The 27,989-nt window shown below is 40.8% G+C and overlaps 1 protein-coding gene across 4 annotated transcripts in view; it reads left to right on the top strand.

The window, feature by feature from the left end:
• Nucleotides 1-27,989, top strand: part of LOC149081649 (uncharacterized) — a 558,055-nt gene that overhangs the window by 466,258 nt on the left and 63,808 nt on the right. For all 4 annotated transcript variants that reach the window (XM_089237063.1, XM_089237062.1, XM_089237066.1 and 1 more), the window contains 4 exons: nt 2,301-2,554; nt 18,526-19,059; nt 22,032-22,431; nt 22,581-23,038. In XM_089237063.1, coding sequence (XP_089093189.1) covers nt 2,301-2,554; nt 18,526-19,059; nt 22,032-22,431; nt 22,581-23,038 — 1,646 coding nt within the window. The remainder of the gene's footprint in view (nt 1-2,300; nt 2,555-18,525; nt 19,060-22,031; nt 22,432-22,580; nt 23,039-27,989) is intronic.

Below are 27,989 nucleotides of genomic sequence, written 5' to 3'. Positions count from 1 at the left end.
GGACCTTCGGCTCTGAAAGTCAATATCAAGAGGGGGACCGTTTTACAGTTCGCCTGCTGACACTTCTTGATGCGCCAAAGCTGAAATCTGCAGTAATTTGAGGCACTGGTTGCACGTTTACATCGTTAAAGGATTCTTGTCAGCCGTCGCGTCGGTGGTTCCGTTTGTTCAGGGCCTTTTTCTGCTCGCATCTTTATCCGAGATTCGATGTTTTTTTCCGGATTCTTTATATTCAAGGTACGCTCTTGCGATGTTGGGCACAAATTATATCTACCTTGGAAATGCTGTAACCCATCTCAGGAGGAGCTACTACTGAATTAAATTGTAATAACCTGCCATTTTAGCAGCAGAAACCAATCTAACAGATCTAGGTACGCGTTGTCTGACCATGGGTGCTTCCGACCGCATCGACTTCGTTGAATGTGGTTGCATTTCTCCTACATTCGCAAACGCTCCTCCGTATCAGTTTCCCTGGAGGGAGCCGCCAAAGCACCATACCACAATTTCTCTCCCCGTGTCGTTCACTGGCCCGTAAAACGCGAACATTCCGACGCATAGCGTCGCACAGCATAGGGTTAGATAAATTGAAAGAAAAAAATTATATAAATTTTTTTTTCTCGTGTGTATATCAACTTTCTTGACATTGTTAAAAAAAATATTAATCAAACTAACCAATTTTTTTATTTTAATACTAATATAACATAAGATAATGATTTCTAGATCAGTTGTACAAGTGATCGTTTTTTGAATCATTACAGAATCCATTTTTGAATGCAGTAATAAGTTTTTTTTAATGTCGATAGATAGCGCTGTAAAATTTCAACTAGAATTGATAAATACAATAAAGTCTCCAATCCTATTGCGGTGATGCGTATCTGCATTTTCTGTTTTGTAAACACACATCCAAATACTACGCCTATAATTTTTTAACTATCTACGTCATTAATTTTCCTGTGATTACTTTACCTCCTGAACTTCACGGAACAGGAATCTTCACTCCGCGTAGATAAAAAGTGGTAATAAAAAGAATCATTACCTCTACGACCAATATTTTCTAATATGCCACATCTGTCTTACGGAATTGGAACCAGTGTCTTCAGTGTTCACTAACGCGCATTAACAGATGCGTGATTGACACGTCAAAATTGAATTCTACTCCTCCGAATTCCGTTGAGGAGTGAACATACTCCTTCAAAACATTTTGGGTAAGTCTTTATTAATAAAGTTATTTCTCATTCATAAAAAAAAAATACCCCTACAATGTTGAGCAGAAGTGAAATTACTCTCAAAATTATATTTTCGGATAACACTGTTCTCAAAATTGCCTGACTGTGTGAGTGGATTCATACGACCCATCTCGGAAGCCCCTGTGAATCAAACTTTGGGTCGTGAACCATAACTCAAGAGCATTGTTCACCGTAACGCATCTAGATGCATGTGATTCACGCGTCAAAATTCAATTTTATTCCTCAAAATTTTGTTGCGCAGCGAAAATAATCCTTCAAATTTTGAGTAATTTTTTTTTAATAAAGTTATTTCTCACTGCTAAAAAAAAAATGTGTGAGAATCTCGTGTGATAGAAGTGAAACTTCCACATTGTTAAGGCCGAGATTACACTATTGTGTTTCTTTGTAAAAGTTGTTTTACTAAACCTGAAAGAAATAACAAATAAGCCTATTGGTTGTAAACGATACGCTTATTGGCTGCATTTTTTCAGTTTTGTAAAACTGCTTTTATAAAACTCGAAAAATACAACCAATGAGTGATCCAGGGACTGGGTGAGTGAGTGATTGAGCGAGAGAGTGAGTAGGTGAGTTACCGAGTAAGTCACGGTATGAGTGGCTCATTCATTCGCTCATTTGCTCACTCACTAACTTCATGACTCACTTAATCAATCCTCACTTGCTCACTAACTTACTATCACTTTGTCTACAAATTGCATGTCAGTAAATTTTCCTAGTGGTGAATAGTGGGAGATGAACTTTCCGCACACAAATGAAACCACAATCGAAAATTATTTCACAAATGTTTGAAAAGTGTTTGATCAATTTTTATATAACATTCGTGACGAGAGAATCATTTTACAACGAAACCATTATCTTTTATACGTCCATTTGAAGATGAGCTTCAAGAAAAATAACACGTTCTCTTTATATGTGAATAGATATAAAGAGGACATCAATAAAATACTCTTGCTGTTGAACGATTTTACGAGAAAATGTCGAAATGAAAAAAAAAATTGCATTTTTAGTTTTTCTTGGGTTTTTTGTTGATGTTTTGTGTGTGATGTCTATTTGCAGCTGGATCTCTCGCAAATTCCCGCCTCACCCTCGAGAGCCTGAGAGGCGAAACACCCGTTTCCGTGAAGTCCTCCTTTGATTTCATTGACGAGAGTGTTCAAGTTGATCTCTCGGCGGACACAATCACTTACGATTCGGACGATGAGATGGTGAAAAAGAATCGCATCTCTCTAATCCTAACGAGGAATAAGAAAGGCCATCCCATCTACTCCAGGGAGGACATAAGGGAGCAATACTGTATCAATAAGAAAGAGGTAAACTTCCTATCCACCAACTTTCTTTCTCTTTTTATTTCCAGTTACTTCGTTTCTACTACAGTCGGATCCCGTTATAACGAACTACAAGAGACCGGAGAAAACACTTCGTAATAACGAAATTTCGTCACAAATGAATTCCAGATTCTTACATTGTTTCTATGTAAACTTATCTGGGAGATCGGAAACGTTTTCGGTAAAACGAGATTTTCGCTATAAAAGTATTCGTTAAAACGGGATTTAACTGTACTACATTATACTTTTTTTAATGAGATATTTTGCATGTGCAACGTGTTCCATTATTGACAGGATACGCTTTGTTTTCGGATAACTTTCGAACTACGCACGAGAGAGTAGCACTTTGAGTTGTTACAGAACCATATTCTTAAAAGAAACACATTTAGTAAGAAATAGGAATCTGGATAATATACCGAAAATAATTTTTTTGAAAGGAAAATGATTTGTCTCCTCCGGGAATCGAGTCCGGGTCCTCTTGCGTATCGGGCAAATGCGATAACCAAAACACCCCAGAAACACACTTTTCATTTCCTTATAACCGCATTATTAGCGTGGAGCGCCGAGTGGAGACCTTGGAGCCTCAATTAATCTTTTGCGGTCCTATCGACATGGGTCCGAAACAGGAGACAATGATACTTCTTTGTTACAACGGCCCTTTACGATAATAAGGAGGCCCCTTGTGTTCGGACCTCAGAAGTATTCACCGGAAAACCCTCTAGATCGCAAAAAGTTAACTACAGCTATTTCCGCCAAAGGTGGCGATAGTAAGGAAGGCTGCTTTCTCCACTCAGTGCTTCACGCCAATAATGCGTGGTGTAAAAAATGAAAGGTGTGGCTCTGGGTTGTATTGGTTAGCGCACTGGTGAGGTATGCAAAGGGACCCGGATTACATTCCTAGAGACAAATAACTTTTCTTCCAGGAGATTCGTTTCGGCATAACATTCAGAAAATCGTATTTCTCAGTATATTTCGGGCCAAGAAAACATCCCTTAAAAGATATTTAGTGTTAGTTCCCCTTCAAAACGAGTTGGCAAGAGATGGTGTCTTCAAACGAAAAATTAATTTTTCTTGTAGAAACTTGGAAGGTTCTCCTACAACACACACACACCAACCGGGAATAGATTCCAATTCGAAAAATTGTTTAGTTCTAAAAGGGAAAATTCAGCTGATTTCTCCAGAGTTGCTAATACTTTTCTTAATGTGTTTTGTTTCTGTCTGCAAGTCTGCAAGATTTTGCACGAGATTACGTGAATCCCCTCCCGTTGCCAAACATTTCCGTACTCTGTATGAGTGAGATCATGTTTCTCAGACCAACTAGATGAAGGAAAGACAATTTTTTCTGGATATTATGCTTAGGTGAACTCAGAAATAAAAGTCAACTTGTCTCCGCTGGGAATCGAACCCAGTCTTCCTGCAATCCGGGCAAGCGCGCTATTCATATACACCATTGGAGACGTGACCAATCCTCCCTTTTTAACGCACTGGGGCGTAAGACGCTTAAGTACAGGCATAGTACCCCTCCTCCCTTAACTTCAGCAAATTGCCCCTAAGTGGCGGCAGGAGCGAGAGTGAGATGATGTATTTCAAGAGAGAAAAATCAGAAACATGAGAAATAACATCTCACTCTCGCTACTGCTGGCACCTGGGGGAGGAGGAACTACTTCAACTATTTTCTGAAGTTGGGGGGGGGGGGGAGATATTATGCCTGCGCTACAGCGCGTAAATAAGGAAGGATTGATCGTGTCTCCAGTGGTACGTATGAATATCTCGCTTGCCTAGATCGCAAGAGGACCGGGTTCGATTTCCGGCTGGGGCAAGTTGATTTATCTTTCCGAGTTCACCTCGGCATAATATCCAGAAAAATTTGTCTTTCCTTCATTTCACAATGTTCAAATCGTGACATAGTAACCGCTATTATCCATGTACGTGTGAAGCAGCTTGTGTAACGAAGTTCACGAAGCGAAGGCAAATGAATGTAACAGAGAAAAAAAAACTCTTTGTGTTGTCTAGATTCGCTAGTTTTCGCCTGAAAGACTCTCAGAGGATCTATAAGTAACTTACCGCGGCCCGGTGGCTATGATTCCCCATACGAGGGTTTCCCGGAGGGAGCATTCATTTTCTGTCAATAAAAAAAATTACATCCTACCCCAGAGAGCACCATAAACATCTCGCAAGCAGCAATTTGGTGCCCCTGAGGCTTACATTAAGTATTAAATTAACGCTAAATTAGCGCTATTGCGGTAGTAAGCACGTGTAGCAGTTAGTTGTCTGTTTCAATGAGTATCGTGATGGCTGACTGCACGTCCGCAGAGCGTGTTCCTACCCCGCCGCATGCGATTCGCGACGCTGCTCACGTCAGATATTGTGAGCGAACCCACGAACGCATTCAGCGATCAACTGACATCCACTTTTCGTCTGTTCTGGACTCAGAGCCTGCATGCATTTTCCTCGTAGCTAAAAGGGGGAAAAATCCGTTTTTTTAGAACAATATAAAAAAAAAGATGGTTTAACATTTTGCTACCAGTTATGTGGGAAGGAAAACGACTTTGTCCGGTTTTCAGACATCCCGTTCTACCAAACTGGACATATGGTCATCTTATTAGCTTCTCAAACTGTTTCGGATGTAGTTACGCATCGATTATTGTTAACAGAAACCTCGAGTCCCAATCAAATTCAACGCCATGAACTGTAGTACCAAAAACAATCGGTTTAGAAACAGGTTGGTTGCTCTCAACTATCCCAGTACTGCCCTGAAGCTATGGATTGACCACGTTATATTATGTTTACTTAAACCATTGTGACTCCTTTATTTAGGAATATATCGAATATTCGCTCAACAAATTACTTCTTAAGACTGAATGAGAGGGAAAGATACTTCCCTTAAGGGTCTTCTACCTTGTAGCATGAAAAAAAAAAACGTTCTTATGTAGACATATTATTACAAATATTATTTACCCATTGATTTATTTCAAATTTTTACTACATCTATTTGATTGTGTATTGCCCTATTCCAGCACAAAAATTTGCATATCTCCCTACTCAAATTTTTACAAATCTGAAAGAAAAAATGCATCGAAAAAAACTTGCGTGCATGATAAAATTGCATAAAGTGAATGTAACTGAATAAAAAATGATTTAAAATAAAGAAAACTGTTTTGTTCATAAAATGCTGAGAAAGAGATTGAGTGATTTTATCGACTCAACCTTATTCAAAATTACGTTTTAAATTTTTAAGTTAAGAAAACAAACTATAACCTACGTATTTATGAATGGATATCAAATTTTTTTCATTTTATGAACTGAACAATTTCCTTTTTTTTCTGAATCTATTTTTATTCACTCTTATTGATGCTATGCAAGCAAGCGGTTTTTAATGTGTTTTTTTCTGAAAATTTGTAAAATATTAAGTATTAGGGATATGTAAATAATTTTTTTACTGGCAAGACAGTATACACAATCAAATATATATGCGGTAAAAATTTGAAATTAATCCCGATAAATATTTCTAACAATGTTTCTACATAAGAAAGTTTTTCACCATGTTAAAAGATAGGAAATCCCCCTTGAGGCTTCTGTTCATTGTACTTAGAATTCTATAAAATTCCTCCCGAGAACATTGACGTCTGAATGCGTCGCAGTATGGGAACAAGGGGCGAACATTTTTCGTATCAGTCACCTATGACGCCTATTTCAAAGAAACAGTTGTAGCGAAAACGAAATATTTCCCCATAAATACAATTTCTTGATTAATTATTGAAGACTTTATACTAGAAAAATATTTAAAATACCTACTTGGTACAGCGAAGCAAAAAAAGAGCTTCAATCATAAAATGCTGCCATATTTCGTGACTGCAACAAATGTATCAATAAGTATATCCACGGGAAGAAAATAAATACGCCACATTTGAACATTTGTTCTTGTTATATTCACGAACGTATGAACCATATCGATAAAACATTCATGAATTACGATGACGATATCGAGAACCGCCTCTTCGAACAAGACAAAAATATATATGGCTGCTCTTTCACCCACGACGTACGGGTATGAATATTTCATATGTTCAAGGTTCAGAAAAGAAATATTTATAGTCAAAAAAAAAATTGAGACATGAAGTTTATAGTATGAAGAAAAGATCAATCTTCATTTCTTATTCTCTTTAATGTATAGCTTTTGTTTCTTCTTCATAAAAGAGAAAACAATAATAGTTGAGGAACACTCTTCTTCTTCCGTAGAAACCAATCAATCAAAGAATGCAATTCGGTCTTGTAATTTTCTGAATTGCTTGAGAGATGATGTTGTAATACACAATTGTATTACTCTTCGTATACGCGTGTAATCCGGATTTTTAGATGTAATTTTGAGGGAAACATCGAGACCGTAACATATAAATATCAGTATACGCTACGGTAAATCGATAAATATACATAATTGCCGATTATTATGTATAATTGTCAATCGTCTCGGTAAGATTGATAAATTTGTCTACATTTATCACTTTCACCGGTGATTATGCATAATTCCCGATTGAAGGCAGCAAGTATGGCAAATATGGAAGAAATCATACGGAAATATCACTCAAATTTCAACCACTTATTTTTTCCGTACGTGATGGGTGGCACTACACATATTTTGCCATAAAAATTAAATTCCATGAAAATACGTGTCATAAGGATAAAAATGTATAAATTATAATCAGTATTGTAATGTAAGGTTTTTTCACATTCATCAACATTATTAAACATAATCAACATCCCTGATCGAATCTACCATCCTAGACTGAAGTTTGAGAGAAATGTCAGATAAAATTACCATGTACAGAAGCATCTCATATGCAAATCTTTTCCCATTTTTGCCGGCACATACATCATGAAACTGTAATGTTTTAAACACAGTGGTTCTCAAAGTGTGCCTTGCTGCTCCTAGGTGTGTCGTCAACCATTATCAAGGGCGTCACGGTGAGCTGTGCATATTAATGTGTGGGTTAATTCAATACCATGAAGCGGTTCTTCCTTTGATTTTGGAGCTGCGGACACATGTCCACTAGGGCGAGGGAGCCGCAGCACACAAATGTTTGAGAACCACCGTTTCAAATGGATCAGTGATTACCGATGGGCGATCACGACAGGGAAAAAAATTACCACTTTGGAATCACCTGGAAGGTAAATAAAACGTCATCTTTAGCTACAAAAATCACTCAAAAATCGAGCTACGGATCTTCAAGCTAGCTGTGCGAAGGCCATGTAACTACACGAAGTGGGGAGTTGATATTTTCTCCTCAAAAACCTGACCCGTGTGTAAGCCGACCCCCTAATTACAGAACCCCAATAGAAAAAACCCAATTAATTTTCAGCAAAAAAACTCGGCTTATACATGAGTATATGCTGTAAGTAATTAATTGACGATTTACCATATTCACAAATACCTAACTGGGACCCCTAACTGTGGGTCATACAACCACAGTTACTCAATCACTACACAAACGTAATAATTTCACTTCACTCATAGTTAGAAAAATTGACGGTAGATGGCAGCACTACACATAACAAGCATTACGCAGAAATAGATTTCAATTTAAGTTCACAGCGCATACATGCACAGCTTCCAACATTGCCCAGGTCTTCTACGACCACCTACTGAAATCTCCTCATTGAAACAGAGCGGCGGGCCATGATCTGGTTAGCAGGAAGGGGTAATTTAATGTCCCCCCCCCCCCCATGGCAGATAAATATATATATTGTCGTTAGCTAACCAAAGAATATAACCTATAAATTTAAAAAATCGTTATTTAGGGTGAAATTTAAGGCTTCTATATCATCGGTTACTGCGTAACAATTCTTCATTAGTGACAATCAAGATATTGAAGGAGAATGTCTACCTATTATCATCATCAATGGTACATCAGTCTCAAGACTGGTTCGCCCCCATGTTGACCAGCCGCTACTCATCTATGTCTTAGGCTTTACTCTTTAGTTGGTCATAGCTGGTACATTCTGTGTCACTTGATAGAGCGTTGAGATTGATATGATCCTGGGCCTTTTCCCTTCTATCCTGCCTTCCATCACATCTCTTAGCAATCCGCCGTGAAGGAGAGCATGTCCCAGCCAGTGTAGGCGTCTAAATTTAATCCTTTTCAGGATTTGGTGACTCTCTCCAACCTGTGTTAGCACTTGTGAATTTGACCTTTCCAGTGTCCAGCTTATGCTGTCCATGCGTCTCCAGCACCACATCTCCAGCGTTTCCAATCGTTTCGCGTCTCTCTTGTTCATGGTCCATGTCTCTGAAAAGTATAGTTTATCTATAGTAGACTTATTATGTCCGAAGATTGTGACAAGGAGAAGGTGATGAATTCAAGCGTCGATCGATGAGGACAGTAGCATGCGTTCTGTAATTATATAATAAATGTAATTATTGCATTTATTTTATAATCCCTTGGAAGTTGTTATGCGAAACTTTGTACCACCCTGTGAAAATGTCTCATCTTATATGCAGGGTGGCAAAAAACTCTGCCACCAAAATCACAGAGGGGGTCATAGTTACACGTCAAGGCAAATAATTTCTCTCCATAGGACCTAGGGCTATAACCCGCTACTCCGAAGAATAAATACGTGCATCACTTCAGAAGTACTTCGGAAAATCATCACTTCCGAAAATATGCCTTTTTCCACATAATGAATAGTGACAAGAAAATTTCATACACGTGTGAGAGGGAAAAGATCGTATCCATCCATTCACAGGCAATTACGGGGGGGAGGGGCGAAAAAATATATTCTTTTGTATTCTCGCCAACAATATAATGTGTGGGGGACGAGGGATATTTTCTTCCATTACAGCACAGAGGTAACTTTAGGCCCTTTTTTGACGTATTACCTTCCGAAACTGGTTCACCACGCTTATTACGTGAGTTTTGTACACATTTTGTTTACAATAACTTTGTACCGTATAGTTATTTTTGACGTAAAATACGTCTTACCTTTCGGAACAGGAGTACCATGTTAAATCTGTGTCTCGAGTAAGTGTGCGTCCTCAGCAGAGGCACACGAGTCTGTGGTCTCTGTGGTCAATGGCTGCACGTCCTCGAAGGGCCAGGGTTCGATCCCCACCGTCGCCACAGTGGTGGTCGGCTGAAATTGATTTTTTGTGATTTCCAACTCCGAAGCGTAAATGCGATCCGATTTCCCCGTGGAAAAAGTCTCGCCACAAAGATCAACAGGCCTACACAACGGTGCAATTAATCAATCATTATTAGAGAATTTGACGGCAGTTGAGAGCACTACACATAACAAGCATTACACAGAAACCAACTTCACCTTAGGTTCACAACACGTACACACGCATTCCGGCATGTACCAGTTCGTTAGATATTCCGTAGAGGAATGTGTACGTGGTGCGCACGTACGGTTAAGAAATAGTAGTAGTGACGATGGAGCGCCGGGGAGCTGTGCGTGCTCGTCCTCACAGCAGTAAACGTTTCGGTATCTTTTACGATATATACTCGCGGGTTATTTTCCGGTCCATCAATTGCTACGTCCTCAGTGGTGGAGTAGGAGGTAGGGAGAGTTTCTCGTTCTCATTAGCGACGTTGGAGCCGGGACCTGTGGCATCTAGTCCTTAGCAGTGACGTCGAGGACAATGCGTTTTAGACGTTTGTGCACAGCGGTAAACGATTCTCTATATCCTACAATATCACAGAATGTGTCATACAGGTCAATCAATATGAATGTCTTCAGCCGTAGCGTAGGGTGTGGTGAGACTGTGGTGTTCGTCCTCGGCAATGACGTAGGAGACTGGGTCTGTGGGTGCTCACCCTGAGCAGTCACCCTAAGAGTTAGGTGCTGTGGGTGCTCGCGTAAATCATATTTTGTTTCTATAATAAATGTCAAATGGTACATATTCTACGCTTTCAAAAATTACACCCATGTGGCTTTGCCACTCTCACACAGGTTCCTGTTAATTTTTTTCCTTCCTGTTTTTTTGTGCCGGTGGCTTACATTGCGTTTTGACATGCGCTAAATGAAAAAGTCGTTTGCGACCCTGGGTCTACTAGAAAAGTTGCTTGTCTTAACGTGTACTATCACCCCTCTTATATTAGTGGTAGAGTTCTGGACCTATTAAGTATGATAAATTATCATAGAAATAAAAATACAGGGTGGGCCAAAAGTCCGTTGAAACTTTAAAAATTCATAAAAACCGGAAAAATTACCGAAATGAAAAACGGTTTTCCAATTTTAACATCGCTTGGTCACAGGCATTATTTTAAGACAAGGAAAAAATAACAAAAACAGCCGATAGGTGGCACTGACGTACACAAGTCAAAGAAAAGATACGCAAATAACGAACAGAATGCCTCCAAATCGTTTATTGCAGCAGTATGTGTTCCACATAACCACCACCACCACAGGGGATAACACATTGCAGGCGAGTCACGAATCCAGCAACGGCATAGTGCAGCAGGTCCGGATGTATATACATGATACCTCTCGAGACGGATCACATCTTTCAATTCCGGCAGATCGGATGGACCGGATCGATACACCCGGAACCGTACCGCTCGTCCCAGCACCACCTATCGGCTGTTTTTCAGTTGTTTTTTCCCTGACAAAAAAAATTCTCGTGACCTAGCGATGCTAACCCTGCAAACCGTTTTTTATTTTGGCAATTTTTCCATTTTTTATGAATTTTTAAAGTTCCTGTATATATGGACTTTTTTGCCCACCCTGTATTAGTCCGATGTCGAGTTAATAAAAAATAACTCTAATGATAGAAGCGAATTTAATTATCAGAGGAAAATAGAGAAAAAATGGGAATTTCATTGACCGGAAAAAGCTTTAGTAAACTCGAAATGGAATTTTGTTCTTATTCTGCTAGAATATAATATACATCCGTGAAGAAGGAATTCAGTGGGAAATATTTGAAATTGAACGAGCGCTGGAATGCGTAGTGGCTTCAGAAATGGTGTCCGGAAATATCTTGAAAGCAGAAGAAATGAAAAATAATCACGCATTTTGAATTCGTGCCTGAAGGATCCGCATTTACATACTCTCTGTAATGATCTCAGCCCACGGCATCCACTGGTATACCAATGACAGTGCCTAGAAGTAGTAGCACACACACACACACAATATACCGAAACCAAAATATTATCGCTTTTGGCAAAAATAGGAATTTTTAGATCGAAATAAATGAAAAAAAAATATTTTTGGCACCACAACATACTTTCATATAAATGAGCTGTATAGGAATACATTCTGGTAGGGGGGGTGTCTCCGTGATTTTCGGGCGTTTTGTTATCCAAAATTCTTCTGGATAATGATAAGTGTTTCAACTTTTCCTATCTATACGTTACGGAAATGTGATAAATCGGTGATTGTGCATAATCGTCAATCGTTTCGTATAGTTTGATTAATTTAAGTTCGATAAATAAACAACGCTTGGGTATTACGCATAATCGCCGGTAAAAGTGATGAATTCAGGGAAATTCATCAAATTTACCGAAATGGTCGGTGATCATGCATAATAACCGGATTTATAACACTTAGCGAGATATTATATAATGGGGGATATAGTTTTATAAATTTCCGAACACATACGTAAATTTACATAAGTTACAGCAACCCAGATTGAATCAGCTTGGATCAAAGTGCATCTCGTTCGTCTGTCTGGTAAACGCATCGAGCCTCGGTCCCTTCTCCAAACTTAAACAAGCGCAAGTGCAGTTGCAGTCTAGATTGGATGATAGATTGTCGTTTGTTCGAGCAAATATTTATTACAGGCAGATCAGAGATTGTGTTACTACGCGATTGGAGTGGCGTTGCATTTGCTTGACGCCGCATTTGTATCAAGCCTTCCGCTGTTCAAACTGTTCAATATCTAATTAAAAATCGGCGTAATCTTGAATTGGTTTGTTCTCTAAAGTTTTAATTATTCGTCTACGACAGACGCGGAATACACATTCCGTAATGTAGGGTGACTCTTGGGAACAAATTTTGGGCAGTTTTTGTATTATATCACTTACTAATAAACTTTTTTACTAAAAATTGCACCACTAGAGAGAGAAAGTTTTTAGTTATTTCTTTAATGTAAGGATATATATAATGATTTTGTAACTTGTTATAATGGGTTGATTGATTGATGACCACTCACGCCCAGAGCTGTTGTACAAGGCAACTTTCTCTCTTCACCTCCTGTAAGGCTGGGTCATGTCAGAGCATTCCCCTCTTAGAGATGGAAGGCTTTCGCAGTCTGCTTGTGACGTCAGTAAGTAGTCCGTTTTCCCTCAGAATGTTCAGGGAAAAAATTCCCTGTTCGTGCCAGTATCATCGTTGTGAGGAAAAGAAATGATCGTGCTCAGAATTGGTGATTTCTATGCCTCACATCCAATCACTATGCGGTATTTGTGAGCCAATCAGGAAGATTCTACGCCAAAATAAGAAGAAACGAAATAGGATGCTGTGTTTCAAAATGTGGTAAACTTGCTAGGTAGTCTGAATGACGTTTATGGCAAACAGTGCAGAGGCCTTCTATCTCTAGGAGGTGCTGGTCAGAGAGCATCTTCTATTTATTCAACAAATGAAATAATTATATACACTGTATGGAAACAATCCATTAAAAAACATTGAGCACAATACAATCAGGATTAGCATAAGAGAAAATGAAGTAATAATAAAATTGATGTAATAAAAAACAATTAAGCACACGCTAGTTTACGCTAATTAGCTATGAACTATTATATACATGGAAACAACCTATCAGAAAACATTGAACACGATACAATATCATGCACACTACACCACATATACAATATGTTATAATGGAGAAAAATGAATGCAAAGTCGTGCCTAAGTCACCCCACTGGAAAAAGTGACTACAACTACCGCCTTAAGGTTTCAGTTTTTAAAGTGTTTGTTTCCATCTCACCCAACTGCGAACAGTTAGAGACAAATAAAGTATAAATACATAAATTCTGTTTTTATTACATATATTAAATATAGGGAATTGTTATTTTATGTCTGCAACGTAAATCTGCCTGATCGAGGATGTCTGTTTTGGTGTTAACCTCTTAAATTAATTGAAAAGTTAATCTTAATTACTTACCGAATACGGCAGGGCTCTGTCACATTTGCGCAATTTAAGCACATTGCCCCGGAGTGCGTGGCCGTGTCGGAAAATTGTATTCACTGTCTCAATTTTACAAATAGCATAAAAATATACACAGATAAGATACATAAAATCAAGAACATTTGCAAAATGGTAGGAATCATCGCGACATGTGCAAACTAGTAAAGTCGACTAATATAAAAAAATTTAAGATAAATTATTAAAAATACTTTGGCTGGAGGAAAAGGGGCTTGTGGAAGGAGTACCCTTAAGAAAGCTTTTGACAGTAATCAATGCACGATTCCGCACAACTTGTTCTAGTCAGAGTCCTCAGCAGGAAAGAGCTGTGATTTTTCCACTCAGTCTGGCCGATCGGCGAGGCCAGTGTTTTCGAAAGTGGACAATATCGCTCCACGAGGGGGGGGGGGGCGAGGGAAAAGTCGAGGGAGCGATAAAATACCCATAGGATCCTATGGGTACGCTTGAGTTGGGAGCGATGAGAGAAAAAATTTCTTTGAAGAAGGGGTTGACGGGGAAGAAAAAGTTTGGGATACTATATAGTAGTCTCCCAAACTTTTATGTTAAAATTTTCACTAATAGTACAATTACAGCTCAACGAAATGATTTAATTAGACGATAGGGTAATTATCACCCAATTAAAACAATAAGTACACTTACCAAATGAAACCACTATCAAGACTAAGATGTAACCACTAAGCACTGCAAACAAAGTTTTGTAATGTTATCATAAAACTTTAAAATGCAGGTTCAGTGCCGATCTTAGAAAGTCTGCCGCCTGAGGCAAATAATATTTTTCCACCCTTGAGATGCGACTATCTTAAAAGAGTTTCCTTTCTTCACCTCTATCACCTTTGTATTGTGGTTCCCAAAGCGTTGTCAGATCCTCTTGGGGCGAGGGGGTTCATGATTTAAAATGTCGCGAGAGAATTTCCTAAATAAAAACGTCCTGATGAGAGCAATTAACTCAATACAATAACTCTTCTTTAAAGAGGGAGGATGGTCTCATAGTGTGGGCGCACTGTTTACATTTTTTCCTATGGATTTTGGAAAGATATGTCCTTCAAAGGGTTAATTTAGCACATATATATCATATAACGTATTAAAATTTTACATAAAGTTTACTAAAAATAATTTGAATATAAACTTTATTCAATCAAGTATCATAAATGCGTTTTTGCGCATTTTTATATGAGAAAACTTTAGAATTAATAAAATTAAATTTTTTTTAATCCAAACACAAAATTTATTCATTGACAATTCAAGAATCCTTAGTTTTTGAAATCGTGATGTTCTTCGTTTTGTTGCCTACACACGCATAGTATGAAGATATAAGTTTTTCCCTACGGTCTTTATCAAGTAATATCATATAGTATTGTTTTTTAATGCAACATATTAATCAACAACCAGTTGTCAATTTCAAGCGAAGAATTATAACAATTTTATTTGATAGGTGGCAGAAGAGGTTCCAGTTCTCATTGATGTGTTTCTTACGTGTTATAAAGTACTGTATATAAAACTGTTTTCAATATTTTCTAGAAGACATATTTTTCGCAGAAAATTTTTCATTTTTTATCCGTTCATTGGTTATGGGCAAAAGTAACTGAGAACGCCACCATTTTTTCATGGTGAACAAGTTTACAAGATATGGACTTTTAGAATCTGAGAATGCATTCGCGTACATCTTAATTAAAGTTCATTGACGAGAGATCTTATGGAAACAGGAAATTATTTTACAAATATTTGCAATGAGAAAACTACAACAAGTCTTGAAACAAGTCTCTCCAACTATCTGGTGAATGATAAGCAAAACTATTAGTGATTCGGAAGTAGAATCTGCAATAGAAGCAGACTCAAGTTAAATAGGCCAACTTAAGCTTTTATACCATTTAACCGTGAAGCTATCCATAAAGACCTCGAATGCATGCGAATACATTTATTGAGATGATTCTTTGAGTTCTGATGATACCGAAATCAGATAAAGAATTCATAAAATCGAAAAATTCGACCGCATAAGATTTTCGTATGAAATAAATTTGTTTGAGTATCAAAGAACTGGGATTTTTCTTGCTCAGCCTGAGAAAACCACGTCTGATTTTTTTTTTTCATCAGCACTTCAATGATTTGTAATGTTGCTATATACAGTATGTCCATTGATATTTCTTGACGTTTACTGCCGGAAACTTCTTACCTTGAACCGGATCAATTTTGCTCGGGATTTCTTATAAAAGGAGTAACAAATCATGCACAACAGCAATGATCCGATGTGAGGATGGGCACGGATCGATATCGGTCAACCTTTCACCTTCTTGTACGTGGCTTCTCAGTCCCGTTTCATTTCTTCAGGAGTTTCTTTTCCCCTCTCCGCCTTTTCCTTTAGTTCAGTTGTTACATTGATTTACTTATACTCATTTCCTGTGCCTTAAGAGCATGATGCTCCCGTTGCAGTACCACAAAAATAATGTAGGCTATTGGTGGAAAGTACCGTGGTACCCAGCGTCTATGTACATCGCAATTTATTGGAAATGGAAGTTTCTTCAGAAGACCGAAGAGACTTTCTTTTGGAAAGAGAGAGAGAAAATATCGGATGGAAAGGAGTAGAAAAATGTAATTTATATAATCATGGTTTCAAACAACTTTATTTTTATCGAAAAACGGTGTGAGGTTACCAAGGCCGTCTTAACGCATGAGCCCACCCATGCTCAGCCCGGATGCATCAAGTGCGTCGGAGGACTCGTGATAATCAGATTTGATACTATGGTTTTCGAGAATAAGTGTGGAAATTGTTAGGTGGGTACTTCGAGCTAGGTGGAACCACTACTTCACCAAACACCAACTCTGGCCATATCGCTATATTGCAATTTACTGCCATTAGTGAGATGTGTTGGAAGTGAAGGCGCTGTCTATCGATGGTCGCCTCGAGTTCGTTAGGGAAAATATCTTATCTATATCCTCCCTTGGGTTCGAACCCGGGACCCAGACAACAACCTTCACGATGGTAGACGAGTATCTTACCACCATGCCACTCGGGCACAGGTGGAACCACTGGAACATCACTTTTCCCGGGGCTGGCCCGTAGTTCTGTTAAGACGGCCGTGGAAGTTACCCAAATACTCTCTTGAATCGTATATCGTTTAATATCCAAAATTTGATTACAAAGTCTGGAGACGTTCAAGAAGTTGACTCATTACAGCATAAAGTTATTACGATTCAAATATGTCTGGTGAACGTGACAGCAGAGTGATTGATTATACGTACAAGGCGTGTTTTTTCATAAACATAATATCAGCGATGTTATGGAGCAAAAAGAGTCAGGCAATGTCCAGCGCCCGTCCAACCTGAAAACAATCTTTTTGCGGACATCCTGATAAGGCCACGGATGAAATCTGAGCGAACGGGGGAATCTCAAAGAGCTTTGAAAAAATTAAAATCTGAAAAAGTGTGACAAAGTGACTGTCTATAGCGAACACCACCTATAGCAGAAGGCCTCCTCGCGAAGCTCATTACGTCACTGAAGAAGTTATTTCACCTGTAGCTGTTGGATATAGCAGGCCAACGCATGCGATATATTTACCTTTTTCTGCAGTATATTACTATATTATGGTGGTGTTGCTATATCCCCGTTTACATGGGAAATAAAATATCCCGGGAAGTAACTGGTGACAGGGGTTTTCGCTACAACCCGTTTACATGGCGTTAGTTTGAGCCGGTATCCCCTCCCCTATTTGCCGGAAGTCGTTGCTGGTCACGTGGGCTGAACGGAAGTGGATGGCTCAAGATTGCTGACAAAAGGAGCTAGTGATAGTTTTCGCGGCGCAAAGGCTTATGGGAAAGGAGGTTGGAGTCACCCACCATTCCTCAAAAAAAAAGATTGCTTTTGAGGAATCTCCATCCCTCCTTTTTTTCCCTACGAAAAGAAAGAGTTGCCATTTGCTGGTAATAATCACCAAAGCAACCCCCCCCCCCAATCTTACACATGTAAACGAGGCTCCTATGTATTGTGGGCGCACTGAATCAAGAGCTCTTCTAATGGGAAGTCCACTTGGTGCTATACGAAAAAGTACGAGTTACCATTCTTGAGTATCCTCTCCCCAAGAGGGACGCCGATGGACTGGAATGGTTAATCAGGCGATTGCGTTGCTGAATAGTACCAAGATGGGCTAGAGTTAGAGCGTTCAATGAACTAGAGTGTTCGAACGCATGCAATACAAACTCTGGTTGATGATGCCAACACCGGGGGGTCAAAAGTGCTGTTCCAATCTCCCTGACACAAGATTTGAGCACCTGAGACTTCAGATTAATCCCTGATTACGAAGAATCACATCATAGCGTCCATTGCTTAACGCAGGCACCTCCAACCGTTGGCACAGCGTGGGCAATGTTTGGCATTTTATTAAGGGCCCACAGAGCCCAATAAGCTGCACAATATGCATGTTACCAAACTTTGGTAACCAAAGAACTATCCTATCTCAAAGAACAGGGAGAGAGGAAGCACAAGAGGCCCGCGGGTAATGCGATGAAGATCCCCAGGTTCAACACTTGTAGGCAATTATTCGGCAGTAAGTCACTTTCTTTGATGTCTGGCGTTTTTTCTACATGTTTGGCAACACATTCTACGTAATTTTGGTGACTACTTCGAAAAAAAAAATGTGCAATCTGTACATACAGCTAATGAATAAATAGTAGCGACTATATTGACAAAAAACAAACTCACGTACTCAAATGGATGAGGTATTGCGTTTTAAATGGTGATATATACGTTCATATTGTAGTGTACATAAAACTTACTCTTTACTGTATATAAATTTTCTTCTTTTCACTCGCACAATATGTACAGGTCGAAGTATTAGAGAGTGGCCGTTCCATCAAGTTACTGGGATGTTTCACGAACCCCGAAGATGGTAGCACCCCCTGCAGCAAGAAATCCATCCTATTCTCCTGCATCCACCGGAAGAAGCATTCCAACAGTGATGAGAATGTCTACATGCGGTCTAAACAGGAATCGACGACTCAATCGGGTGACGTCACTGCCGCGCCGACACCGACGCCTTACGATTCCGAGAGGACGTTCGACGACGACCCCAAGTCTACATACGACGATCGCAGTACGGACGAGGAGGAGTATGTTCTGGCCGGTTTCAGGAAGAGACCGAAAACTGTGTGCCAATACGACCCGTCTAGAGCGTACTGGATGGATGTCGAGTCGATACCGGGCGACGTGTACATACGTCGGCGGAAGCTCGAGAGCACGGCGAGTATCGGTAGCACGAGTCAGCATTCGGCTCTCGAAACCGACCGGGAATACGCCGCTAGGAATTTGCAGCGACCCTCACAGCTAGTGATCGACTCGCGGAATCTCGGAGAAGTGCAAGTAAGTGATTACGAGAGATTGATTATCCCTGGTGGCCGACGCCCTTTGCCATAGTTATTGAATATTCTTTTAACAATTATGGAATGAAACTTGCATCATGTGCGGAAAATTCACCGCCAACAATTCATCGTCACGTAAATCACCGACATGACAATTCCCCGTTAGGAAAATTCATCAACAAAGGGACTTGGTGAGTGAGTAGGTGGTTAAGTGAGCAAATGAGCGGGGTGAGTGATCGAATGAATGAGTAGAGAAGCAGGGGAGAAAAGTTGAGTGAGCGAGTAAGTAGAATGAACAAGTGAACAGATGAGTAAATGAGTGAGTGAGAAAATGATCGAGTGAAAAATAGAGAGAGTGAGTGAATGATCAAGAGTGGTGAACAAATGATCGAGTGATTGACGGAATGATCGAATGGGTGATAAAGCAAGTAAGTGAATGACTGGGTGAGTCACTCACTCAGTCAGTGACCCCTTGACTCATACTGCCACTCAACCAGTCGGATGAAAAGTACATTGATCCACTCTTTCGGTAGCTCATAAAGTTACTCACTAGGTCACTCATATATGGTCACTCACTCACTAGGTCACTCACTCACTAGTATATTCACTAGTTCAGGGGGTTCTCAAAATGTGCGCCACTGACCTTTGTCTCCACAAAGCTTTTTGGAATAGATTCTTTGTTAAACTGGGGAGCAGCGATGATTAAGGGAAGGAGCGCATATTCATTCGTTCACTCACTCACTCATACATTCACTCATATTGATGAAAATGATCACTCACTTACTGGTGACGAACTGTCGTCCGTGAATTTTCCCAGCAATGATTTTTACGTCTGGGAATTTTCCATAAATCAGCTTGCATTGCTCTATAAAAATTGTTCTGCTGAGCAATATCGAGATTATGTGCTCTAACTTATGGCGGACACTGTCAAAGGGGATGAAAGAGTACATAATCATTAGTTTCAGCTAAGGACTTGTGTGTGCCCTAATGTGCTCGAAATGGTGCAAATTGGGCAGCAGCAGAGAGCACAGGGTGAGGGGAAAAGTCGCCGTGATTCCACACAGAGCTTGATTTGATCGTTAAAAAATGTAACTTTTCTCATGAATGTCATGTCTTGCGGCAAGGCCGTAAATGAGAAAGCTGCCATGATTTTGTTTCCCCCACACAAATTGAATTGTTGAAAGAAATAATGCCAGAATTGATGAAAATGCAGAAATAATGAAAAATCCCTAGAATTTATGAAAATACAGAAATAATGAAAAAAAATCCTAGAATTGATGAAAATACAGAAATAATGAAAAAAAAATCCTAGAATTGATGAAAATACAGAAATAATGAAAAAAAATCCTAGAATTGATGAAAATACAGAAATAATGAAAAAAAATCCTAGAATTGATGAAAATACAGAAATAATGAAAAAAAAATCCTAGAATTGATGAAAATAGAGAAATAATGAAAAAAAAATCCTAGAATTGATGAAAATACAGAAATAATGAAAAAAAATCCTAGAATTGATGAAAGAAATAACTTATTTCTTATTTCTATCAATGAGGGAAATGAATTTTTATTTTGCAATCAATAAATGAATAATTGCATAATTATTGAATTATTTCACACAAGCTGCGTTGTTTTTAACAAAGCATTTTTTTTAAGTAAAATCTTTTTTCCTCCCTTTTTATGGCTAAATTTTGCCTCCAACCCTCAAGATTCCACCCCCCCCCCCTAGTTTTGGTTCTGCCTTGTGTGTCGGTAGAGAATTGGCCACCTCGATCTTCAGTGCATGTTCTCAATGATGGTGTGGCACGCCCTTCACACGGCCGTGAAGTGAAGCTTTCCTATCGTTCTTGCAAGACAGTTTGCAGGTCTTACACATTCTGAGATACTTTTTGTTGCGTGTGGCATGTTCACCAGGAACATTGCAGCAGGTATACTTGTTAAAATGGTGGTCCGGGAAATACTTGAACCATTTCACTCTGTTTTTCTCACCTCTTCAACCATCTCAATAACTTTTATCCATGTATGAAAAGTAAAGACCCACCATGGAAAACACACTAGGTCTTGTTCGTCTTCTCTGCAGAGAAACGGATCTGGATGTTCTGCAAATGGACGGCCATGCTTGCCTACACAGAATATCTGAAGTGTTGGTGCGTTGGAGAGATTCAGAATGTCATCCATCTGATATGGCTTGCTTACTCTTCAGAAACCAATTCCATCCAGCACCCTTACTGTGGTGTCGGCAGGTGCAATAGAACGTGTGGGAACTACAAAATCTACTGCGAGAAAAATGGGAAAATGTAAAAAAAAACTATTCTGAATACTGTTTTGGAGAGCATTTCAAACTGATGCAGAAAGCATTCCAACCGATATATAATGAAACTGCAGAAGGCCAATTCTGAACAGTAACAACTACTACCGAACAGTACATGCATTCTGGAAAATTTCTATCGACATTTTTACCGACCCTACAACTGAACTAACTGTGCAAGCATCTCGTAAGCATTCCTCTCTGGAATTTCTAGCGAGTTGGTGCATAACATTGAAGGACCGGACACATTTTACATTTCTTAAAGACATCTAAGCGTTCCCAAAGGATGGGTGTATCTGGAAATTTTATTAAAAGTTGGTGCATAAGGGAAGGTGTTGTGTAAATGCATTGTTTCGCGTTCCAAGAAGTGTTGCCAGCTGTTTTCCCTCTACTGATACTGCGAGATATGTTGCTATTCATGAGAAAAGTTGCATTTCCTTTAATGAATCCCATTTCGCTGCGTAGGATCTCTTTTCGTTGCTATGTACTTTTCTCCGTTGAGCAATCTGCACGGTATGATAAAAGAAAAGGCGCCCTCTGATGGGAATTTCGACAAACATTGCCTGCCATAAGGTATAGTAGGAAACCACACTTTTCTACGGCGCATTTTTTAATAAAATATTTTTTTTACTTCACGTGCGTGTATCCGTTGTCTTTTTTTCTTCCAGTACATTCAAGGCAGCCACAGTGTGGACGAGCTAAATGACGTCACCTCCCACAGGACTATAATAATCCCCCGCGCCGTCAAAACTCCAGACATCAGCTTGGACGACCGCCGACCCAAACACGTGAGTTTCGACAACGGTTCCCTCGTTCGTAGCAACACCGTCGGTGGTGGGCTGGAGGACGTGGTGTTCGTCACCGAACTGGAACCCCTTCCAGCTGCGACGTCTACGCCACTTAACGCTCACAGGAGGGCTTTCTCCCCGCCCGCCATGACTCTTCGGAACAGATCCAAGGAACGTCTCCTGGACAGAAGCGTCCGACACTGGAGTGACCTCGGTGACAGTGTCGCGGTGTCATCGTCAACGATGACGACGATAGCAATCAAACCGGACCAAAACCTGAGTGAGTTTAGCCTCTGCTTCAGAATATATATTTATTTATTTTTCACGTTCCACTGAGTCTGAAAAACAACTGCTTTTAGTGCTATTCTAACAATTCCAAAACCTATTATGGATGTAACTAATTTGTCAGTTTATACTCTCCAACCCCAGGTTATCGCAAGCCCCGCAGAGCGATGAAGACGCAGGCAACCCAAACGGAGCTCACGTTCCGCGACAGGTTTTCGCTGCCAGCGTATCTGACCCTTTCACCAAGGGCCCACAAGACAACGTCGTCGGCCACTCAGGCATACATGCCGCAACCACACCCGTCCAAGCGTCGCTCGCGCAGTGCCTCGAAGCAGAAGACGGCCAGTACCCCGGGGTCATCGACGTCTTCGGCCAGGATCAGCAAGAGCAAGTCGGCCTACGAATACCTCGGAAGTGAGGAGGACACCGACGAAGACGTGATGGAGGTGGATCTTTCCGGGGGCAAGCAGCACCGACTGGTTCGAGCAGCCACGTCAAGAGCTTCCATAAGACGGCAGAGAGCTTTCGATACCTCGCAGGAAGAAGAAGAGATCATGGTGTCCTTCAAACCTGCTCAGTCGCCGCCAAGGCAGCCAATCGAGGTAAGGAAGATTTCCCATCCAGTAAATTGAAATCCTTTGCTGTCCAGAGATATTTTTCGCTACTTCGTTAGTACTTTGTAGTACCCGCTGCAATCACGATTACAGGAAGGCCCCTGGATGCTTGCTAGCTTTTTCGTTTCGTTCGTAAATTTAACACTGAATTTTCTCTCTTTCCAAAATGTATCTTCGTATCAGCCACCTGTTAAAAACCATCGTATGAATAGCGGAGAGTGACATCATCCTCAAGCCTGCCGTTCGGAATCGGCAATAAGTTGTAGGTCCCGGTCTAATTAGCCCTCGTGTGCAGAAAATGACGGTGGTGCGACAAAAATGATCAAATGGCATCTCCCTCGGAATTCTGATATTGTTTTCCTTCTCAATATATCTCGAAACCATTTCTTCCAATAATTATTCAATTATTCACTTATTGATTGTGAAATAATTTCTATCAGAAATAACGAATTCATTTCCATCATTGAGAGAAATAAGTTATTTCTTTCACTAATTCCGAAATTATTTCTTTCAGTAATTGTGTATTTTCGCCAGTTATGGAATTATTTCTGTCATTAATAGTAAAGTTCCCCTCTTCTTCTTATCGGTCGTAGGTCCTCGGCTGTACCTCCACTACGATTCCAGGGCGAAATAACTGGATTCTAGACTCCCAAAAGGAAGAAAACAACACTTTATTTAATATATTATCCAAAACCTCCCACAAAACCGTCCTGTCTCTTCGGTGCAAACTTTTACACTACTTCTCTTTTTCGAATGTCTCAACTCGTTCTCGTTTCTCTCTCTCGCGACTCCTGTTTCTCCTCGGCCTTTTTCCAACCTCTTTTCTCCTGAACCTTACACGTCCCATCATCGAAAAGCACATCCATCATTTTTAAATGATGATGATGCTTCAAGAGCGTAACTCGGTTTCTCACTGCTACTGTGACAGGGCGTCGGCATTATCTTGCGTATCACCCTTTCGGGTCCCCCAGGCCAACGCGTGACGCTATCCGGTAGGCGAGTGTTGTACCGTGCAGTAGCAGCTACTTTGGCGGCGGCCATACCACCCTTGAATGGCAAATAACGGTTGTTCATCCAAGAGTTTATGGGGTGGTGGTCACCACCGGCACAAGAGAAGGATGACCTTTCCCTGCCCTGATTCCTGGGTACGCCGTTGTTGACGATTGAAGATTTAGCCGGTTGGCTTCTGGTTTTCTCGGTCTTCGACTGCCGGTTCGGAGCTCTGTTGATTCCTTTGGCAAATGGGCACGAAAACAATCGCCAGTCCGATTGCTTGGACGTTTCCTGCCTAGCCGGGAACTGGTTCGTTGCCGATCTCCTCCTGTTGACAGCATGACCATCGTCGTATCGTTTCGAGTTCATCTCCTTGAGCTGCGAGGCCTTGCCCTCGGATGCGGACGCGTCCCGATTGGTCTTGCACTTGACGAGGGCCAGCGTCTTCTTCACCATGTTCCCGTTGACGTAGGGACAGCGCCTCGTACAGACATATGGTATCTTGGATCCTCGATTGACGACTGCCACGTCGACGACTTCTCCGTGTTCTGATATAAACTGCGACACTGACTTGGGTGTCATTCCCTCGGACGGCATGTTGCAGACCGGGGTCATTTTAGCGCATCTGGTCTCGCAAGCCGGTACGGGCACAATACAGCGCACTTTAGTGCCTCCTCCGTTGACTTGGAATTTGTTCGAGTTCCTGAGACAGTACCGGACGACCCTCCAGTCCTTGGTCAGAGTCTTGACCTTCCTGAAAGATGAGACCAACCTCAAGCTGATGTAGCCCTCCTTGTTTCTCTGGATTTGTTTCAGCAGAAAGTTGTTCTTCATGATGTTGAACTCGGTGAAGTAGCTCTCGACTTGGGATATGATCCTCTCTTCAAGTTCTTCGTTAGGTATGCAAAAATCGTTGTTATTGCCGTTGTTGGCCTTCTGTTTGCCATCGGCAGATGAAGTACACACACCGTCCCTACGGCTCGGCTCATTGATCGGACTTGGAACTGGTACATTTTCCAAGAGTGCGTCGTATGCCGTCGGACATATTAACATTTCATTTATCAAGCGACTCGACACTGCGCAAGTAATTGGCACGTATCCGTGTTTGCCGTCGCTGATCTTCATCATACATATTTTGAGAGGGGCTATCTCACTTTCGCCAAATGCGGACTTGATCCTTATTCTCCCCTCGCCTTCACTGTCGTCGATCTCAACCAAATCAGATCTAACGACTGAGATCTGGGTCCCAGAATCAACTACGCCTCTTATTGTCTTCTGACCACATTTCAAACTCACGGTCTGCGGTGTGTCAATGTCCGCACCAACACCAGCTGCCGGCACCGTGATATGTGCTGTTAGAACTGTGGTTTCTTCAATCGTGTCCCCCTCTTCTGTCTGCACAGAGTTCACCTGGGCCCGACTCAATGGCTCCTGCTGGCCTCTTGCAGAACAAAACCTTGCTATATGGCCTTCTGCTCCACACGCATAACAAGTGACTGCGGCTCTCTCTCTGGTATTCGAGCCCATCGTCGCTTTAGGTGGGAAGGACTCACCCTGAAGTCTCTGGTTTTCGCTGGCTTTCCATCTCGGATTTTGATGAACCGGTCTTGGGGTTCTCGTCCTGTCACTAGGAAAGGGTGTCTTCAGAGTCCTCTTCACATCATCGAATCTATCTAGTTTCTCCGATAGCTCACTTGGTGACACCATATCACTCCATTCGTCCAGATAGTGTTCCTTAAAATCTGCTGGAACGCGTTTTTTCATTTGATCGCTGATGATTAAATCTCTTAGTTGCTCAAACGTCGTGACCCCCAAAGCCTCCGTCCATCCATCAAAATAGGTACACAGTTCGTGGTAGAAATCTCTCCAGGTGCCCTCTTGATTCTTGTGGTGCGAAGAAAACATCTGTCGGAACTTCTCTGGGGTGAGTTTGAATCTCCGCAATAACAATTCCTTAACTTGATTATAGTCCTGTACTTGCTCTTCCGGCTCGCGGGCAATTAACTGGTTCATCTCGTAGGAAAGAAGTCCCAAGAGCTCAGCTAACCAATCTTCCCGTGCCAGGGCCGCGCGACGAGCTTGCCGCTCGAACAGCACCAGGTACAGACTTATGTCTTCTTCCATTCTGAACTTTTGCATCATGTTCTGGAAATCCCGGCTGGGGGTTCTGCCGCGCCCAGCTTGATTATTCTCCTCTCTTCTGACTCCTGTCTTGATCCTCAGTCTTTCGAGTTCATGTTCTATCTCCTTTTCTCTACGCCGCTCCTCCAACTCTTTCTCTCTACGCCGCTCCTCCAACTCTTTCTCTCTACGCCTCTCCTCCATCTCCATCTCTTTCTCTCTACGCCTCTCCTCCATCTCTTTCTCTCTACGCCTCTCCTCCATCTCTTTCTCTCTACGCCTCTCCTCCATCTCCATCTCTTTCTCTCTACGCCTCTCCTCCATCTCCATCTCTTTCTCTCTACGCCTCTCCTCCATCTCTTTCTCTCTACGCCTTTCCTCCATCACTTTCTCTCTACGCCTCTCCTCCATCTCTTTCTCTCTACGCCTTTCCTCCATCTCTTTCTCTCTACGCCTCTCCTCCATCTCTTTCTCTCTACGCCTTTCCTCCATCTCTTTCTCTCTACGCCTCTCCTCCATCTCTTCTCTTTCTTTCCTATTGCCTATGATCGTTTTCAGCATCTCTCTGCACGTCGCTTCGTTGTACAGTTCACTTTAATGTATGGTACTCACTAGCTGCATTAAGTTGAACTCCGGTCGGACTTCTAACCCCAAGTTGGCGGCCATGGTCTCCAGATCCTCCTTGTTCCCCTTTGCCAAATACGCCATCTTTATTTATGGTCTCGATACCGCCGTACAACACTTGCTCCTTTTTGCCTGGGCAGGATTGCCCCTCTCAGCACCGGTTGTCGGGTTGACTTCACGAAAAAAAAAACAGCGTGGGTGCTTGACGCTGCTACTATCCTTCTATACGAACCGGGTGGTTCCACCGTCGCTAGGACACTCTTCTTCGAATTCAGCTCGCAATCTTGAGTCGTTGAAGCTACGACCTCATCCTGTCGACTGCGCCAGTAAAGTTCCCCTCTTCTTCTTATCGGTCGTAGGTCCTCGGCTGTACCTCCACTACGATTCCAGGGCGAAATAACTGGATTCTAGACTCCCAAAAGGAAGAAAACAACACTTTATTTAATATATTATCCAAAACCTCCCACAAAACCGTCCTGTCTCTTCGGTACAAACTTTTACACTACTTCTCTTTTTCGAATGTCTCAACTCGTTCTCGTTTCTCTCTCTCGCGACTCCTGTTTCTCCTCGGCCTTTTTCCAACCTCTTTTCTCCTGAACCTTACATTAATACTGAGTTTTTGATCAATATTTGTTCCGAAATTATTTCTTTCATTTATTCTAGAATTATTTCTTTCATTTATTCTAGAATTATTTCTTTCATTTATTCTAGAATTATTTCTTTCATTTATTCTAGAATTATTTCTTTCATTTATTCTAGAATTATTTCTTTCATTTATTCTAGAATTATTTCTTTCATTTATTCTAGAATTATTTCTTTCATTTATTCTAGAATTATTTCTTTCATTTATTCTAGAATTATTTCTTTCATTTATTCTAGAATTATTTCTTTCATTTATTCTAGAATTATTTCTTTCATTTATTCTAGAACTATTTCTTTCATTAATTCTGCATTTTCATCAATTCTGACATTATTTCTTTTATCAACTCTGGAAATTATTTCTTGCGTCAACTTCCAAATCATTTCTTTCATCAATGTTCTTAAACTTTTTCTTTCATTAATTCTAAATTATTTTTCTTTCATTAATTCTAGAATTAATTGTTTTTCAAGGTTTTCGAGCATTTTCAGAAAATTATCGACGGGCCACGACGAAGAACTTCGAGGGCCAAATGCGGCCCGAGGGGCTAAGCGTTGAAGACCC

This window comes from Pholcus phalangioides, unplaced genomic scaffold (genome assembly GCF_987345545.1).
Source record: "Pholcus phalangioides strain wild (caught in Gottingen) unplaced genomic scaffold, Ppha-v1.0 ptg000009l_1, whole genome shotgun sequence".
NCBI lineage: Eukaryota > Metazoa > Arthropoda > Arachnida > Araneae > Pholcidae > Pholcus > Pholcus phalangioides.
This window is presented reverse-complemented; position numbering and strand designations above follow the sequence as displayed.